Raw genomic sequence first — 12,481 nt, 5'->3', positions numbered from 1 at the left:
ATTTAATTTTCTACTTCTAGTCCTTCAATTTGTACCTCGAAGTATTGACATTGGGTTCTGTAACTTCAGCCAGCGCATAGAAAAAGGACTGAGATTTGCCTTTGAGGAGGTGAGAAAGCACCATCAGGATATTTCCAACTTCACTGTGCAGGTGAGACAAGCATCTCCTGAAATGGAAACTGTATCTTCTCTCTCCTCTGCTTTCCCCAATGCTGAATTTTACAGTGATACTAACCACAGAGATGTTGATGATTGTATGCTAACTACATGTTGAAATGTTTTCAAATGTTCTTTCTAACATGGTCTTTTCAGATACTAAATATAACTCTGGGTCAGCCTAAAGCAGTGTTTCGGCAAGGCCCCGTGCAAATTATGTTTGCCATTCGAGAGAAGCGTGGATTCCTGAATGGGTCTGAAGTTAGTGAACTGCTAAGAAACCTATCGGTGGTGGAGTTCAGTTTTTACTTGGGCTTTCCAGTGCAGCACATTGCAGAACGTGAGCATACTTGAAATTATTTTTATTTATTTATTTTATCTATTAACCAAATTTATATCATAAGAAGTGCTTTGGGCAGCATACAATAATCAATAAAAAACTAATAAAAACAATAATTTACAAATTATAAAAATCAGCATTAAAATGGAGATAATCAGTGCTTTTTTCTATAAAAAAAAGGTGCCAGAACTCACACATGTCATACAACCTGCCTTGCCTACCCTACAAGGTTCCATCCAAAAAAGGTGCCAGAACTCCATTCTGGGCGTTCTATGAGAAAAAAAAGCCCTGGAGATAATTAAAACTAAACTATGTTAATAACCTTAAGCATAGAGAGGGTGAGTATATCCACTTCAGTAACCAGATATTGATTCCAGAATATCAAAAGGGATGGAGCTGACCTAATTGGGGGAGGGGAGGGATGTTCCATAAGGCTGGCAGCATGGCAGAGAATCCCCACCACCTGGAACCCACCAAATATAGTTCACTGGCAGATGGTATCCATAGCATGCTCTCTGCCAGATCTAATGGGCCAGGCTGATATAATTGGGAAGAGGTGGTCCCTCAGAGAGCCCAGTCCCATGCCATAAAGTGCTTTAACAGTTAAAACCAGCAGCTTGAATTGGATCCAGAAGCAAACTAGCAACCTGTCCTGCTTATGTAGCATCAGAGGTACAATACAGATAGTCCTAGACTTATCACACTAATGGAGCCTTCCCATTATTGTTGGAGCTATGTTAATGAACTGTGTCATTAATGACCTCCCCATCCCTCTGCTTTCCAATGCATTCATTAACCCCCATGGGTTACTCAGGTATAGGGGAGAGCATGGGAGGTCTAGTGCAGGCAGAAGCCCATCTACATTGGGCCTCCCAAGGCCTCCCCCACCCTCTGAGATATCCCATGCTCTGCTTCCTGCCCCTTGGATTCCCCAAGTTGTATAGGCCTTCTCCCTACTCCGCTCCATCACAATCGCATACTTAGCTTTCAAAGGTATCAAGAGCTCCAGTTTCCTGAGCTCTGGATATCTTCCAAAGGTAAGTGAACAAATGGTGACCGGGGGATGGGGAGGAGGGTGTGAAATCCAGTAGGGGGCAAAGCAGGCCCAATGTCTATGGGGACCCAGCAGGGCAGGGTGAGGGGAAAATAGGTGGATGGGCGAGTATGCTTCAGTATCTCTGTAGTCAGTCATAAGGAAGAATAACCATGGGGTACTGCAGGCGTTTCTTGGAAATGGGTATGTATGTAACTTTTGGGGGGGGTTGTAACTGGTCATTAAATGGCTTGTTATACCTCAAGGACTACCTTTATGTGTTGTTCTAGGAGTACATATAACCACCCCTACCGCTGAATAATGCATCAGCTGAAGCTTCTGAGTTATTTATTTATTTTATTTAATATCCTGCCTTATATATATATATATATATATATATATATATTATATATGTGTGTGTGTGTGTGTGTGTGTGTGTGTGTGTGTGTGTGTGTGTGTGTGTTTTCTGAGGTTTTCGCGGGTATTTGTATGTAGGTCTTTGGTTGTTCAGGTTTTCTCCCGTGTAAAATTGGAAGTGTGAGGTCCTCACACACCTCAACAGCCTACACCCCAAAATACAGTTCACCATGGAAACAGAAGCTAACAACCAACTTTCCTTCCTGGATGTCTTAGTCTACAAGAAATCCAATGGCTCCCTAGGACACACCATCTACCAGAAGAAAACACACACAAACCGCTATCTGCACGCTCTCTCACACCACCACCCAGCACAGATCAACTCTGTAGCCAAGACACTCATCTCCAGAACAAAACGCTTAGCTGACGAACAACACCTAAAACCCGAACTACACACTCTCACCAATGTACTAACATCCAATGGATTCCATAGAAATAAGATTACAAACCTAATCCAAAAAGAAACCCCCACTAAAATCCAAGACAAAGAACAAGAAAACGGCAAAGCCCTCCTCCCATACATAAAAGGCACCACAGACAGAATCAGTAAGATCCTCCATAAACACAACATCAAAACAGCATTCTGCACAAACAGAAAAATATCCACCATCCTTAGAAACCCCAAAGATAAAATTGAATTAGAAAATCAAGGAGTATACGAAATCCCATGCACCACTTGTCCCACCACATACATCGGACAAACCAACAGAAGAATAAGTGCACGCATTGAAGAACATAAGAACTCAGTCAAAAAAGAGGAACCAACATCTTCCCTGGTCCAACACCTAAAGCCACAGGACATGAAATACCGGAACCATTGCCAAAAGTGAACATTTTAATAACAGAATAATCAGAGAAGCCATCGAGATAGAAAAACGCCCACACAGCATGAACAAGCGAGATGATACCTCCCGCCTACCAGCCATTTGGAAACCCGCCCTTATTGACAAACGACTCCCTAACACAAAAAATGATACCAGACCCACACTCACAAAAACCACACAGGATGTCACCACCACACATCCACGCAAAAAACAAACCCAAAGCCACACCGATGATGAGGCACGACCACAAACCAGAAGCCAGACCACAGCTGCATCATTAGCCACTTTAAACCCCTCCAATCCATACATGAACCAAACTGACACCCTCCATGAAGAGGAGACACAACCACGAACACGAAGCCAAAAAATAGCAAGGCATCCCAAAATCTTAAACCCCTCTGCAACTCAGACTAACCTGAGCACAACCAAACAGAACACTCCCCCAGCCAATCAGAACACAGCCAACCCCCCAGCCAATCAGATCACAGCCAACCCCCCAGCCAATCAGAGCACAGCCAAGCCCCTAACCAATCAGAACACACCTCCACCCAATCAGAACACAGCCAAGCTCCCACCCAATCAGTTCATACCTCCACTGGCAGTTAAAAGGAAGAAACAGCCAAGACCACACACTGCTGCTCGAGGCACGAAGCTGAAAACACCAGCCTGAAGATGACGAATGGGACTTCGTCGAAACGTCGCCAAGACACTTCCAATTTTACGTGGGAGAAAACCCGAACAACCAAAGACCCTATATATATATATATATATATATATATATATATATATATATATATATATATATATATTCAATAATGATGGTGAAAATGCGACTCCCGGAATGAATAAAGCGCGTTCACCAGGAGAGTTTAAAGTTAAAATATTTTAATTAAAGTATTTTACTATATTAAAAGGTTGCCAAGCTTTCGTTGGGAAAACTCCCCAACATCTTCAGGGCTGAGAGACTGTTTCTAACAAGGTGGTTCAAACGGGTTCCATAGACGTCTGCGCTTGGTTCCTAGACTGTGCCAGCATTGCTGCTGAACAGCTGATAGGTGGGAGGGGGAATCGGAGTAAAGATTTCTTCTGTCGTTCTCTCGAGCACTTGTGTTCACATCTACGTCGATCTCAGGGGGTATTGTTAGAGCTATGTTCCGCCCTCTCTTGGCAGCACTGGCTCTCGTTGCAGCGGGGGGATTTAGTTCGATGTCATTGTGTATCCTACCATGGAGGTGGGGCTTCATCGGCTGCAATTTAACATCTTTCTTCTGCTGCGTGCTCCCGTATTTATCTTCGCTCGCATGTACAAGCATCAACTGTATGTGGTATTTTTCAATGTTTGAATCATCCTCCTCCATCATGGTGTCCTCCATGCTCATCTTCCCTCGTAGGTCAATATTCAAGTTAAATCCCCCCCATTTCTGTGAGCAAAAGTCTGTTGGTATTTGGGCAGATTCCCCGCTCATGTTACTTTCCCTTTTATCAAGCGAACGGGTCGTCATCACATGTTTTTTCTCCCCTCTCTGTATGGGATATTCACTTTTATTATTATTATGGGTAGTGCTAAATTTAGTGGTTCTATCCTCAAATTTCTTAAGCGCTCCAATGTCATTATTGTTGTTTTCTCCAATTAAAGGGGGTGTGGTTTCCCCTTGATGTTGTTGGGAGGTTTCTGGGTAGTCTATATCAGATTGTTTCTGGTAGGGAGGAGGTGTAGCTCCTGGTTTAGAACGTTGTGGATGTTGATTGTAAGGTTTGTGATATAAAGGATGATGGTTTGAGTTCCATTTTCGTAGCGCTTGTTGTGCTGGGTGCAAGTCAATGTGACGATTGATTGAGTTGTTATTCGAGAACCAGGCTTCTTTTAGCAGCCGACCTCCCTTCGTGGCATCACTGGCTACGATAAGGGTGTTATTGAAGTCAAACTGATGGCCTTGTTGTGCCATATGCATCCAAAGTTGTGAGTGTGGTTCGCCTCATTTTATGGCCAGTTTGTGTTCGTGGAGGCGAGTTTTCAAGCGTTTGGCTGTTTCTCCCACATAGTTGCCTTCGCAGTTTTTGCAGTTGATCTTATAAACAATAGCAGATTTCTCCATGGTAGGTAGGGGGTCCTTTGGACGCATAATTTTTGATCGTAGGGTTTGGTTAGGTTTGTGAGCTACTTCTATACCATGGGGTGCTAGTAGTCTGGCTGTGGCCTCTGAGATGTTACTTATGTATGGGAGGGAGATGCGTGTTTTTTGTAGGGGGGAATCCCTTCTTCGTTGGGTGGTCTGGTGCTGGAAAGTTGTACAATGTCGTTTGATAAATTTTAATGGATAACTGTTATATATGCACGTACGGAAGAGGTGTCTCCTCTCATTGAAAAATACCACATCCAGTTGATGCTTGTACATGCGAGCGAAGATAAAGACGGGAACACGCAGCAGAGGAAAGATGTTAAATTGCAACCGATGAAGCCCCGCCTCCATGGTAGGATACACAATGACATCGAATTAAATCCCCCCGCTGCAACGAGAGCCAGTGCTGCCAAGAGAGGGCGGAACATAGCTCTAACAATACCCCCTGAGATCGGCGTAGATGTGAACACAAGTGCTCGAGAGAACGACAGAAGAAATCTTTACTCCGATTCCCCCTCCCACCTATCAGCTGTTCAGCAGGGAATGCTGGCACAGTCTAGGAACCAAGCGCAGACGTCTATGGAACCCGTTTGAACCACCTTGTTAGAAACGGTCTCTCAGCCCTGAAGATGTTGGGGAGTTTTCCCAACGAAAGCTTGGCAACCTTTTAATATAGTAAAATACTTTAATTAAAATATTTTAACTTTAAACTCTCCTGGTGAACGCGCTTTATTCATTCCGGGAGTCGCATTTTCACCATCATTATTGAATATATATATATATATATATATATATATATATATATATATATATATATATATATATATGTAGGTCTTTGGTTGTTCGGGTTTTCTCCCGCGTAAAATTGAAAGTGTCTTGGTGACGTTTCGACGAAGTCCCATTCGTCATCTTCAGGCTGGTGTTTTCAGCTTCGTGCTTCGAGCAGCAATATATATATATATATAGTCAATTACCAATAAAACGTGAACACCAGGAATATAATAAACTATAAAAGTTTAATACCATCACCGATCACCAAGCTTTCGTCAGATACTTCTGACATCGTCAGGGTTAATGCTGGTCTGTGGGAGAGTGCCTTTATAGGTGAGCCGTCATTTGCACACGGCTCCTAGATCTTGTCGTAGGTCCTAATTGATTTAACTGCTTTTTAATTACGGCTTCCATACTGATGACTCCTCTTTTCTTGCTTTTACTGCTTGTGGGTGTGTCATTATTCCCCTCTACCTCCCACTGTCTTGAATTAGGGAGGTCCTTTCCTCCCCTTTTTTGGTCATTCGTATCTCTAAGTTGTTCCCTCTTCACACCTCCATGTCTCCTACCTTCCTCCTTCTTCTGATCTTTACTTGCTCCCCAATTGTCATCCCTCATTCTATGGGGGCGCACTCTCAGCCTTTCTCCCCATCCCTTGCTTTCCATTTCCCTCTCTTTGGCTGTATAAACTCCGTTTCTGTCGTTGCCATTCCATCTGACATCTACTTGCTCTTTCACCCCATTATCAATGTTCTCGGATTCCACGTCAGACTGAATCCCTTGAATATCTCCTTCCTCCTCACACAAGCTCTTGTGTGCCCTCCTTTTTTGAATATGTATGCCTGGTTCCTTTATATCCCTCCCTCCATCAACACAGTGATCTTTTTTACAGTTTCTATCACATTCTACCCTTATTTGCATTTCCCCCCCATTCACACTGTTCTCGATCTCTATATCCTCTCGGGCGTTCCCATTGGCGCTCTGTTGTTTCCGTTGGTGGGCTGTCGTCACAGGGCAAGCCGGTCCCATCCTCCTTCTTTCCTGATGCTGCTGGATCATCGCTGTTTTGGGTTTCGGGGGGTCGGGAATGATTGTTTGTTGGCTAATTGCCTCTTTCTCAATATTATTATTATTTTCAAGAAGATTGGAGGAGGAGACTTGAAGGTGGGCATCTTCAGTCCCAACAGCACCTTCACATTATATCATATTGCCAACTTTTGATTACATTTGGGGGAGAAAATAGTAAGATTAATTTTAGACCAAAACATGGAATAAAGAATACATTATTTCATCATAGAATTTTACACATTGAATCAGATGCCATTATTGTTTAATGCCACTTTATATATCCATGTACCAGATTCTGGAAAATAATGTTTAGGCAGCCACTGTATTTGTCTAGACAGGAAGCTTAGCCATTATATGCAGCTTGTTAATTTTATACAATTTCTTCCCCTCTCCGGTATTTTCCTAATATGAAAGCATATAGTAATAGCTCTGTGGGATTTTAATTAATTTAGTTTAATGGTCAGAACATAAAGCTGGTGGTAATTATTATTTTGGTCAATTGATTTTTCCCTAGGACGGTGGCCAAGTTATTTCACTGTTTTACTATGAATTCTAAAATGCTCTCTTGATTCTGGTTTGTTGTCTCTCTGGGTCTTCCTTTTATATGTATTTCTCTACCCCTTCTTTCATTTTTTTCTATTTTCCAGCTGTTCATTACCCCCAATTGAATACATCACACTTGATGAAATCTTCCTGGGTAAGAACAGGTATGTATCATAAAACTAAATAATCTCTCCACATGATATTATCAGAGTAATAGAGAATATATAATTAGTATTTCCTCATATTTTTCAAATGCAGATATGAATAGCAATGGCCAAAGTCTCCTTTGCTTTCCTTGAAGTTGATGCAAAGGTGATCAGCTAAGATTTCAATAATGGTCTCCATTATCCACCTTTCCCCTCACTAATTCTTCCTCTTTTACTGACCATTGGTCAAGGGAATAATGTTAGCCAGTTGGAGGAATAGCAAATGGCCTTTGATAGCCTTTTAGCCTGTGATACTTTCTGAGTCAGTCCAATGATTTGTCTAATTATGAAACCCCTTTCATAGACCAAAGTGAAATGCTTAAAATTTATGGCACAAGAAGCGTTCTTTAATTCCCTAGAGCAGAACATTTTTTCCGAACCTTCTCAAATGAATTATTTCTCAGTACTGATTATTATAATTTCTACTTTTTTCAATCCTGATAATGATTAAACTTCTAGAAATGGAAGATATAATTGTCTGTGAGGCATGACATTTGTATAGGGCCACTGCAAGATATTTCAGTTTAGTTACAGATGCTCCATTGTCTCTATAATGTATAATTATGTGAAGTCACAGTGTATACATTATACCTGTCTGCACTTTACTCCAAGAGAGCAGAAGATGCCAGCGCTGGAAGGAAGAAAATTTTGATCAATAGGCCTATAATCAAAATATTGTGCAGTTGCCTTCCACATGCTAGGTCAAAAAGTGAATGGAAGAAATCCATGATAACATAGGAGTGGGAGGAAGAGACATAACATTTAAATTCTGGGTCAGATATAAATATGACTTGATTCCAGATTCTGCAGGTGGTGATCTTCGTTACCAGAGCTTCTTTGGTATGTTATAAAAGCAGCTTATTTTTTCTGATGTTTGTTCTTCACTGTTCCACTCCAAACTCCTGAATTTTCAGAAGATAAATTTTCTAGAACAGACATTTCTTTCTGTATGTGAATGAAGCTTTGACAGCCTGCCACTGAGAGAGGTTGATGAAATTGATCATCATCATGTCAAGATACAGGATGAGTACTGCCACATCATTACAGAGGGAGAAATTGAATAGAGCAAGCTTTTCCTTATTCTTTGAAATGCATAACTCCATACTCAAAATAACATGAATAATTTTGCTTCCTTTTTTGGTTAAGAACGTCCCTTCACATGTAAAAAAAATGTCTAGTGAAATATGTGGGTATAAAAATATTATTTTTCAGCACAAATATTATTTTTCAGTAGACCTATATTTGTGTAAGTTTGAATTATATACTAGATAATCCTGTGATATGCTTTGAGAGAAAGGCAGTGCAATGTGATATGATAAGAATGAACATTAAATTTTAGGCTGACAATGTATTTTTACCCAAATCCTGGACAGTCCTGTGATCATTTAAGAAGAGTATATATAATACTTTTTAAAAAATATTGGTGATGGTAAATGAACTTCAATAATAAGTCAATATTTGTTTACCTAAGCAGATAAATAGAATGGCCATGGGCATTCAAAAAAGCAGCAGGAGTGGGAGTGACTTCTGGCTTCCTGCTGGCTTTCCTATTAACTTTGTTTATCAGAAATCACAACCTTTCACCCGCAAGCCTAGCGAATAGGTACAAAGATAAATCTGTTAAATGCTGGAAATGTAATCAAATACCAGGCTCGTATTATCACATGTGGTGGACATGTCCCAAAGCAAAAAAATATTGGAATAAAATACACTTATGGTTGGAAGCAATGATAAAACAGCATATAGATTTAAAATCAGAGATATTTTTATTGGGCACGTTACCAGGAAACTATAATAAAGGTAATACTTACTTAGTTGTACATATACTAACAACAGATAGGATAGTATATGCACAATTTTGGAAAAATGAAAAAAACCCTACAGAGAATATAATTTAAAAAATACTGGAATGTGCAGATATTGATAGGTTAACGTTAAAAATTAAAGAAAAAGAAGAAACTGAATTCTGTATGACATGGGACTTATTTTACCAATGGTTAGCTGATACAAACAGAGGTTAGAAAGTTGGATATATGAGAAAATGTGGATTATGTGAAAAAGATTTATAATGGATTAGTAAATACTTTGATTGTTATACTACTAATGTTAATGTGAGAAATACTATTTTAATAACATGATTGTTACTAGTATATGATTGTATTTTGATAAGATTATTATGAATCTAATACTTGTATACCTAGACAACACACTGTTCAATACAGAAATGGAATTTTTGACATAATAATAATAATAATAATAATAATAATAATAATAATAATAATAATAATAATGAAATCACAATCTCATGACCTTGGGGATACTGCAGTTGCCACAACTTTGCAAATAAAACTGGTCTGAATATTGTGAAAATTTCAATTCCACAGGAGCAATAGCTCTAAGATTTTTTTATACATTTTTTAAGTTAGCGGATTTTAGGTACCTTGATTTAAAAACTGTTGTGGTATAACACATTGTTTGGGCTAACCTGAGGGTACAAACTGACAAAGAGATAAACATAATGAGAGTTTTAGCAGTAAATAACTATGTTCTGAATAATGAATCGTTCATTTACTGGAAGAGTTCCTGATATGAACAAATTACGCAAGGAAGCATTAGTAGGGTTGAACTATATTTGGCAGTAGTATTTGTGTTCACTTTTTAATATTTTAGTTTTGCACTAAACAGTTTAATGATTTTTAACAGTTTGTGGTTTAAAACAACAACTTGGAAGGCAGACACTGCAAATGTCCCTACTAGTTTGCATAAAGAGAAACAGAGAAAAATGCACTATCACAAAAATGGAGAGGCAGATAAATTTAAATAGAGGTTAATTCCATGATATAATTCTTAGATCCAAAGTTAAGGATTAGTAAGGATCAATACCTAGTAGGTATGGACATTGAATTTTTGGAAAAAAGATGTGAGAAGTAAAAGTACAATTTATTATCCTTGTGGTTTGTATGAGAGCCAGTTTGGTGCAGTGGTTAAGTTACTAGACTACAATCTGGGTGAGTTGCAGTCCCGCCTTGAGAACTAAGCCAGCTGGCTCATGTTGAGCCAGTCAGCCTCAGCCCCATGAAGTAAGCAATGGCCAACCACTTAAAGAATTCCTGCCAAGAAAACTGGAAGGATTAGTCCAAAGTTGCTAGGAATGAAGACTGACTTGAAGGCATGCACATATGCAAAAATGATTTGGCTAACTCTTTTTCCTAATTTTTATGTCCTTTATTCAGGTCAAAGTTCTATACAGTAATGGGAGTTGGCAAAACTTTCACATACTAGCCATCATCTAGTGATTACTTCATCAAATACTTCCTGGTGTAACATTTAGCAAAGATATAGTTGCCATTTCCCAAATAAATCTTCTCTTTACCATTTTGAATATTATTCTAATGAGAAATGTTTAGTTTACCTATGATGTCAAGGTGAACATTTCAAGCATCTTTTAAAAGCATACATATTTTTTCTATCTGAATGTTTATTTCAACTTAGTTGTTCTGGGAGTTATCAACCAGAAAGTTGAAGAGGAAGTTTTTCAGGCTGAGATGGAGCGAAAGTTAGCCCAATTGTTGAATGAGGCTGTTGGCCGAGGGCGGAGATGGAGAAGAGCAACTTTTGCTGGGAAGAACATTGTGCAGGTATTTCAAAGAAAATGGGACTGAAGCTTAAGTTGGGGAAGACATCAATAATAGGAAATCATTATTGTCACCATCATCTTTTTTTTTATCTTTCTCATGCCCCGAATGCTTTGAATTTCATTTTACTGGTGCTGCTTTATTGTTTGCTGGGGTTTAAACAGTATTAACTGTGACATGCGTAAGCAGAATTTGAATTTGAATTAATTAGGCTGAGTACAGGTTTGTTTCATGTTGTTCTTTTGTTAGTGTTCAGTAAATGAAATTTTTTGCTTGTTATTCTTTAGCTTTATCTGCTGTTATTCTCAACTCCTCTCATTCTCCAAAGATAGTAAGATGATGTCAGGATTATTTTTCTTCTTAGCACAGTGTCACCTACAGTTACATTAGAAAATAGAATAATAGGAATGTTTCCATGAACAGGAAGTCGATAATCAGAAAAACTATAACAATTTGCAAGATACTTTAGAAAAATGTAGTTTTTCTTATTTCCCCCCTTAGCCATGGAAGAAGGAGAATGAAAAAAAGAGAGGGGAGGGAACAAAAGATTTGAAGAATGGAAGTGTTTTCCAGTTTTTCCCCTGGGTTTCTTTATGTATGCAAAATTGTGAGCAGATGGTTTTAAGATTTGAGTCTTGGACCACAAGCCATCTTTCATATTTAACTTTAATGTGGGTATTCAGACTTGTTATTAAATATTTATAACTAATTTGCAAATATTTCCACATTGATGAAACGTGGCAAATATTTCCGCGGGTTGGTGTTTTTTTTTTTTTAAGTCCTTCTCAATTTATTTCTTCTTCATGGTTTAAATTTCCATTTCTGAGTTGTGATGTTAGATTTTATGTTCTGTTGACTGTGGATTTTACATTATTTGTTAGTAATTTGCCCTGAGCATCTTAGGCAAATTTGGTTGGGAGCGTGTGCTGGGGGGGGTGTCCATGCATCTAGTAAAATACAGGCAGTCCTCAACTTACGACCATAATCAAAAGCAAAATTTCTGTTGACATTTGTTAAGTGAGTTTTGCCTCATTTTAGTGCAGTTGTTAAGTTAGTAACACGGTTGTTAAGTGAACCTGGCATCCTCATTGATTGTGTTTGTCAGACGGTCACAAAAGGTGATCACATAACCCCAGGACACCGTTATAAATATTAATGAATTTTAATCATGTGACCATGGGGATATTGCAACCATCATAAGGGTGGAAAAACAATCATAAGTCACTTTTTTCAGTGCTGTTGTAACTTCAAACAGTCACTAAACAAACTGTTGTAAGTCAAGGACAACCTGTATTCTATGTGATTTTATAAATGGATAAACCGCTCCTTGGAATTCTTTTTTTTAACAGCATTTACAATATATTCCAA

At 39.0% G+C, this 12,481-nt stretch overlaps 1 protein-coding gene across 5 annotated transcripts in view; it reads left to right on the top strand.

Moving 5' to 3' along the window:
* KIAA1549 (KIAA1549 ortholog) overlaps window positions 1-12,481 on the top strand; it is a 126,732-nt gene that overhangs the window by 75,268 nt on the left and 38,983 nt on the right. For all 5 annotated transcript variants that reach the window (XR_005559009.1, XM_039362350.1, XM_039362340.1 and 2 more), the window contains exons 5-8: window positions 21-151; window positions 313-496; window positions 7,377-7,436; window positions 10,971-11,116. Coding sequence is in view for 4 of the 5 variants with exons in the window: in XM_039362350.1 (XP_039218284.1) it covers window positions 21-151; window positions 313-496; window positions 7,377-7,436; window positions 10,971-11,116 (521 nt within the window). In the remaining variant the exon portion in view is untranslated. The remainder of the gene's footprint in view (window positions 1-20; window positions 152-312; window positions 497-7,376; window positions 7,437-10,970; window positions 11,117-12,481) is intronic.

The sequence above is a fragment of the Crotalus tigris genome, unplaced genomic scaffold, assembly GCF_016545835.1.
Source record: "Crotalus tigris isolate CLP2741 ecotype Arizona unplaced genomic scaffold, ASM1654583v1 scf7180000017588.1960692, whole genome shotgun sequence".
NCBI classification, from domain to species: Eukaryota; Metazoa; Chordata; class Lepidosauria; order Squamata; family Viperidae; genus Crotalus; species Crotalus tigris.
Note: the sequence above shows the minus strand (reverse complement) of the source record. Positions and strands in the feature narration are given on the sequence as shown.